General features: G+C 47.4%; 1 protein-coding gene across 4 annotated transcripts in view; it reads right to left on the bottom strand.

Moving 5' to 3' along the window:
* The window catches only part of rbfox2 (RNA binding fox-1 homolog 2), a 38,462-nt gene extending 33,889 nt beyond the window's left edge, over positions 1 to 4,573 (bottom strand). For 3 of the 4 annotated variants that reach the window (XM_076291763.1, XM_076291765.1, XM_076291782.1), the window contains exon 1: positions 3,511 to 4,573. In XM_076291763.1, the coding sequence (XP_076147878.1) occupies positions 3,511 to 3,762 (252 nt within the window). In that variant the 5' untranslated portion in view covers positions 3,763 to 4,573. The remainder of the gene's footprint in view (positions 1 to 3,510) is intronic. The other variant, XM_076291773.1, reaches the window with a different exon arrangement.
* Positions 4,574 to 7,267: the final 2,694 nt, after the last annotated feature.

Below are 7,267 nucleotides of genomic sequence, written 5' to 3'. Positions count from 1 at the left end.
ATAGCTTTGATCAGCCGTGTGCTAATGCTCTTAATGGTGTCTCGGGTGCTCCGATACGCTTCCCCCGTCGCCAAACACAATCCCCGAGCCTGCCTTTTCTCACCCGTGCAGAAAGAGACATCCACTCGTTGTAAACGACACCTCCGACAAAAGGTGCTACTACTACGGGTGCGCTCGGCGGTCCGCCGCTGCTGAGAGACAACCTTTAAAAACAGCACAAAGCCCCGTCACGCCAACACAAACCCCGACAATGACGCGGTGGCGATAGCAGGCGCGAGCGGCGGTGGTCAGGCGCGGGCGCGGCGTGGCATGGCGGGCGAGCGAACGAACACGGCAACGGAGCAGATGGTTGGTTGCCTTAATAAGCAGCACATGAAGGGTTCGGAGCGGCGGGAGCTCACGTCTACCCATCCTGCGCTGCTCTCGCTTCTCGCTCGCGCTGGGGCCGCTCGCTGACTCATCTGTAATCACTAATGACTAATACGCGCCCGGCTCCCTGGCCCACATTCAACACGGGGGGGAAAATGGCAGCGAAGCTAGTCACGGGAAGCGAGAGAGAGAGAGAGAGAGAGAGAGAGAGAGAGAGAGAGAGAGAGAGAGAGAGAGAGAGAGAGAGAAATGATCTAATGAAGCCAATCCATCGCGCTGGCCAATAAAGCTGCTACACACGCCACTCTCCTGTCTCTACCGCACCACGCCCCCGCGTAGAGATTGCAATAGGGGCCTCAAAGGTCAAAGGTCAAGGTTGCCATGGTTGCGAGGCCTGCGTGCAGCCCCATACCTGCAATTAAGGGAAGGGGGAGAGATGAAAGGAGAGTGGAGAGGCCAGGATGAGGTCAGCAGCGTGTGTGTGAGAGTGAGGGGGGGGGGGGGAGTGGTGTGAAGGATGAGGCACACTCTCCATGCAGGAAGAATGAGGTAAGGGAAATTTATTTTGAAAAAATACCTATTTTTCTTTTTTTCAGGAGGCAAAACAATGTTCTGAGACCATAAAAGAGCGTGTGAGCAGTGGGGAGACGGAACACAGCGGTGTGGTGTTCACACAAGTCACATAAAACAAGATTCAGTCAACTGTGAACAAAACAGGACCACGTCAGCTCATATTTTTTTGTTTGCTAAAAAAAAATCGTATGTGCCAAATAAGTTTAAGACTGTAAGCCTCTAAAACAGTGTAAACGTTTAAAGTTTAATACTGTTTACTGTTTAATACTGTTTGTATGTGTGTGTGTGTGTTTGTGTGTGTGTTAATCCCAACACCCCCCCCCCCCCCAGTGTTTGGCAGAAATGAATAAGGGATCAGTGGCTAATACCCACTTCTTAACAGCCTGAGATCTTGTTAGCACAACAAAAAAGCCTCTTTACTGCTAACGATAGGCCAAATCTGATTGCCAGCAACACCGGACCCAGGCGTTGGCCAAACGGTGGCATGGACAAAGTGTTATCTCAACATCTGGACACACTGCGGAGGCCAGGCACAATCCAAGAGTCCGGGGGATGGTGAGAGTGTGAGTGTGTGTGTGTGTGTGTGTGGATCTGCTCTAAAACAGATGATGGGGCTTGCTAAGGTCGCCGCTCCTGTGTGTGGCACATGGGTGGCTGAGTTTCTGGTTGTCCTTTTCATTTGCCACTCTCAGCCTGGCGCTCACTTACTCACTCTGCATCTGCTCATTTTACAGCCACAGCAGGCAGCCAGCCCACCACACCACCAACGGTTCCCTCTCTCACACACACGGCTGTGGGCCTGCCCTCACACACACTCAGATCAATACCTTTTTTGGGGCTGTGCAGGCACTGGAATCGCACCATTCCCGCAGTCTGTTCCCACTCTTTCCTCCTACCTCCATCTCTATTTTCCTCTCTCCTTAACTCTTTCTTTCTCTCTCTCTCTCTCTCTCTCTCTCTCACAGACATTCACACACCATTTAAAACCACTCTATCCCTCGCCGTCTGTTTTGAAGTGCATTAAAACCTTAAGCCTGAGACAGAGCCGTGCGGACCTCCGGAACCATTAGTCTATGAAAACGAGCCATTAGACTCCCACCAAAACAGGGCACTTTGCCTCAATTACCCAGCCACATAGGATGGTCCGGGGAGGGGCGAGTCCGAAGAAAGGGAGCCTTTGAAAGGGCGTGATGGATAGGTTAACCTGGTCAGCAAATAAATAATGCAACGCGATAGGCGCCCACGGAGGCCTCCGGGTCCCGTTAGACGACTCCTGTGTGAGTGTGGCAAGGCCACTGCAATACAATACCGCAAAGGGCCCAGAACAACCAGCCATGCAAAAGGCCTGGGCAACAAATACGTCTACCGACAACCTCAAGTCATGGTTTGGGGGTGGGGTGTGTGTGTGTGTGTGTGTGTGGGGGGGGGGGTATTTAAAAGGTTTGGAATGACTAATGGTTGTTGACTTGCAAGGCAAAAGAGAGAGAGAAGGAGAGCCTCAAGTTTCAACGCTGGCTGTTGAAAAATGAAAAATCGTATGTGGCAAGGGGGCACTTCAAAACCTGAGCTGTCAAAAAAAATTACAGCGGCTGGCAGTAAGGTAGTCTAAAAAAATGCCAGTCAGCTTTCCCTTGCAGAAAAACATCCCCCACACACACTCCCCCCACACACACACACCTCCCCTCCTGCAACACACGACTTCAAAAGGCCCTTTCATTTCTGTCATGCAAACAGCTGTGGCGACACTTCACGCCGGACTTGTTAAATGCACCGCCTGGCGTAGAGCTGCATGCCTGCGTTAGGTGGCGAGAACATGAACATTTGTGTGTGATGGCAGCTGTGCAGACGTTGCTGACCACAGGGGCCAGTGATGACCACACAGCAGCCAAAACAGTGCTACAGTACAGGCCTACTGTGTCCACTCTATATGGTCTCCGCTGTGTGTGAAATTAGAACAGCGCCCAAGAGTTGAACCTCCCGCAGAAAGGCTGCAGACCAACTTGTTTTATGTGGAACACTTTCGGTTGGAAGCATGTGATTTATAGATTGGGGGTAGTCTGCATCGAGTGGGTGAGCAAGATTACTAGTCAGCTAAAGGCTGCAATTTACTTAATTAAGAACGGAAAGAGAGGGGAAAAGGGAAGGATGATAATTCACTGAGGGCTACACTCTCAGCATTCTGTGACTCCGACTGAGGACTCTGTATTGGCCCTTGGGATGCTGGGAACCTTTGCAGTCACACCAAACACCAAGATGCATGCATACAGTGCAGTAGCAGACATGTAGGATGACTGTACAGAATTACAGCCTGGTTGAAATTAATACAAAAGAGAAGAATAAAAATGTCTCATCTTCATGTGTGTTCTGTCTTCATTTTGATTGTTGTAGTTGCACCTAACTCCCAATATTTACACAGATCATAGTGAAAGATATGGTTAAAACGTCTAAAACAGGCTTTGGAAACAAAGTCCATTGCACAGTCTCGAGGTCATTGTAGCCTACCCTGACTTCGCCAATCAGTGGTCTACTACTAGGGTATGTGGATCTCAATATTGTATGTTTTCTTACCTGGCCAAGCTCTCCGACTCCACCAGACCCGTCGATTCGTGGACGCTTGCACTCTGCCCCCGATGACTCGGTGAGAGCGGCCGCCGTTTGGGCGTCTGGTTCTGGATCCCCTCGTTTCATTCCCCTGACGGTCGATGAACCACCGGTCGAGCTGGCGTGCACTCCCGCCATCGCGTCCAAGTCCCTATCCCGGTCCAGCAGTGGCCGGGACATAGGCAACATGATTGATGCAACGTCGGTCGACATTAACATTGATACAGCTGCAGTTTGTATGTTTGCGGTCTAAAATCGGCTTATTAACCCCCCAATCCTTCTTTCCAAGACTCTCCACTAAGGTTAGCGATGTAGGCTAGCCTATCACTTGCTTTTCTCCCTAAATAGACCTGCTTTGTTAACAACAGCAAAGACAGTTAAGGTCATAATAGTAATCTTTCTCTGGACGCAGTTGATTTACAGTAAACCTTATCAAAGTGGTAATAACAAATTACAGTAGTTTTGGAAACATACGCTATTTCAGCTGAGAAATGAAACGCGTTTATTAGGCCTAATTGAAGTGAAATGTATCACAGAAGATGTTACTTTAGGCTGGATACAAGTTCATCGTTACAGGCCTCAACGCGAATATGAATCCTTTACAGATAACGTTACAAACCCACAAATAAATTATTTTATCAGGTAGCTGTTGCCAGAGCAGTTTAACAATAAAACAGCCAAACGCTACACGAAGTTAGCGATTTCAGTAAATGCTGGAATATTCAGTCACGATTCCTCTGCGCAAACGGTCCAGCATTTGCGTGAAGGCTATGTTATATATTTAAAACAAGGACCATATCCTACCTTAACGGAAGGGCTATTCCCTAAAACATGTCCTCCTAATCCTAGTGATTAGCTTATAAACGACACCTTTGGCCAGTAAGCATAGCTGTCGTAGAATATTCGACCAGGAGTCAGTTTTAGTTTAATCCTCTCTTCGGTCGTTCAATTGATTACTTAAAACAAAGAACTCTGTCGTATTTTTTGCTTCACAATTTCCTTTCTTCTGTCTCCCCTCTTCTCCCTTTCTCCCAATCAGTTCTGTCTATTCCTGCGGCGTGTGTGCTGGAGAGGAAACGATGTCCTCCCTCTTTCCCTCCCCCTCTCGTTACAAGACTCCCCTCCCTCCGTTCTCTCCCTCTACTTGATCTTGCCCCTTGCGTGTCCGCTGATAAACCTTCTCTGTAGAGATATGTTGCTACTTCTGTGTTAACGCAGAAATAAACCACCACTTTCAGTCTAAAGACTTTAATCATATTGTGGTAGCTATCCTACAAATTGGAGGAAATACGCAGCATTGTTAGTTGAGGATTTTGCAAGTTGCCTAGATGGCTCATAGGCTACCAATGCCAGAGTGCAGTTTTATAGATGAGACAGGAGTGAACCGAAAACTACAGATAGACCACCATTACTAGAGCGCATTCAGATACGCCAGAGAGACATTTCCCGGCACTGAATCCATCTACCGACCCCCCTTCGACGTGTAGCCTACACCTTCCAAGATAGGCTTCGGGCAAGATACAACACCATTTTAGCCAATAAGCAACTGCACATGACATCAGCTCCCGCCATTCGACTTTGTAAGGTTGGCTTTGGATGACATCTGGTGGTTTAATTGTTAATTCTTTGTATTGTTGGCACCGTGGTCTTTTTCTGCGGATGATGATCTTTCCAAGCTGTAAATTGATGTGGGTTTAAATGAAAGTCAGTGAAAGAGATCAAATACGCACGTATTCACATGTGAACATAAGGCCATGTCAATGACATAATAAGTGTCATTATTTTACATTTGTGGTAAATAGTTGATGGCTACTACGTAGGCTACATAGCAGTAGTGTGATTAATAGCAAAACTGTACACATCAAAATGTGAGATCATAGAAGTCAATGAGTGGGAAACTCAATATATGCAAATATTGCTAATACCACCAGGGTGCTGACGATCTTTGGCAAGAAAAGCACCCAAAACTTACATTACAGTGCGCTCATCCATGGTTCAAGTACCACCAGGTAGCCTACTACTTCAGGACCAGTAGGCCTATGGAGCATGTCACAAAACATGTACTGTACTTAAAATTAAAACACGACTTTCAGTCGTGGCCTACTGGTTAGGGCTTCGGGTTTGGAACCAAAGGGTTGCCGGTTCGATTCCCCACCAGGGGGAACGGCTGAAGTGCCCTTGAGCAAGGCACCTAACCCCTCACTGCTCCCCGTGCGCCGCTGTAGCAAGACAGCTCACTGCTTCGGGTTAGTGTGCTTCACCTCACTGTGTGTTCTGTGTGTTCACTATTCACGGATGGGATAACATTTATGCAGAGACCAAATTCCTTCTATACGCAAGTATACTTGGCCTAGAAAGCTGATTTACATTTACATTCATCTGATCCTAACTATATCAGATGCATGTATAGCCTCTGTTATTGTTTTAGTTGAGTGAGTCACAAGCTGAATTGTGTGGCTGGCTGGGTGAAAGACAGTTTAAAATACAGGATTTTATAGATGGTATGTCTTTAACCTTTAACCCAGTCACATGCTGTGTTGAAATTGACACAAAATGTGTTGTCCCTGAGCACACACAGCAATGTGTCATTTTAACACTTATCACTTATCCGACAGTTTCATCAAATGGTGATTTATTGGCTTCACCAGACTACATGCAATCTAATGTGCTCGTGCAAGTTGAATGCGCCATGCATGAAGTGAATTGTGGCACAGGGGAAATGTGAATTGTGACAGTTAGGTGTCTGTAGCCTACCCTACCATTCAATGACCATGGTTTCACCATACCTTAGTGCCAGATCATGGTCAGAAGCTATATCAATAAATGTGCAGGTGAAAAAAGGCTCTCCAAGCTCTCCTCATCGATAGCAGAATGTGCTCAACCCAAAGCATCGTGTGAGTGAACACGGCGATCAATACGTTACGTGTGTAATTTAAGAGAAAAGGGCGCTGACCTTCAGTTCAGCTGATCCCCGTGGATCTCCCAGCAGGGCTCTCCAGAGGACCTCCTGGGTGAAGGGCAACCTCGCCGTGACCAGAGAGGCCATCCAGAGGGGACAGATATAGCCCCCGCAGGGCGGTTGCCATGGCCACAGATGGGCAGAAGGGGACCAGATGAGAGGGCAGTGCGTGGCCGGGTGGCCGAGCTACGCTCCACATGCTGCTGCTGGCGCTGGTGCCGACACAGTAAACAGTCAGTATGGGCTGGGAGGGTGGCGAGGGTGTCCACGGCAACTAAAAACTGGGATTTGGGAACCCTGACTGCAATCAAGATCACGATTACTGGCGTATAGACAGTATGATTTATTGTAGAGTACAGAAAAAAAACACTTTCACGGATGACATATGCAAACAAAAGTTATATATAAACTTTAAAACATGGAATTCCATGCCAGAGTACGTGCTGTTGGAGCTGATATTCATGTCTTTGTGGTTGTTTTCTTTTTCCTGTTAGCTGAACAACCTGAGGTGGAAAAAGCACGACCATTCAGTCTGTCATCATCAGCGCAAATATCATCATCACTTAGGGGTCAACAATACCACACCATCATTACCATAACATCTTACTTTACATTCAATTTGAATATTCTATTGATGGAAGCCGTGTTTCAGCAGCTGCAGTCAAGGATTACATATTGGACCTGATGATATGACATAATATCCACAGATGTCCCAAAGTCATAAAATGTACATAAACATGCAAAACATGCCATAGCATGACTCTG

This window comes from Alosa pseudoharengus, unplaced genomic scaffold (genome assembly GCF_046254945.1).
Source record: "Alosa pseudoharengus isolate Yale_2024_CS ecotype anadromous, Long Island Sound unplaced genomic scaffold, YU_APseudo_1.1 YU_APseudo_1.1_scf_1, whole genome shotgun sequence".
Classification (NCBI taxonomy): Eukaryota; Metazoa; Chordata; class Actinopteri; order Clupeiformes; family Clupeidae; genus Alosa; species Alosa pseudoharengus.
The sequence above is the reverse complement of the archived record's forward strand: the minus strand, read 5'-3'. Positions and strand labels throughout refer to the sequence as shown.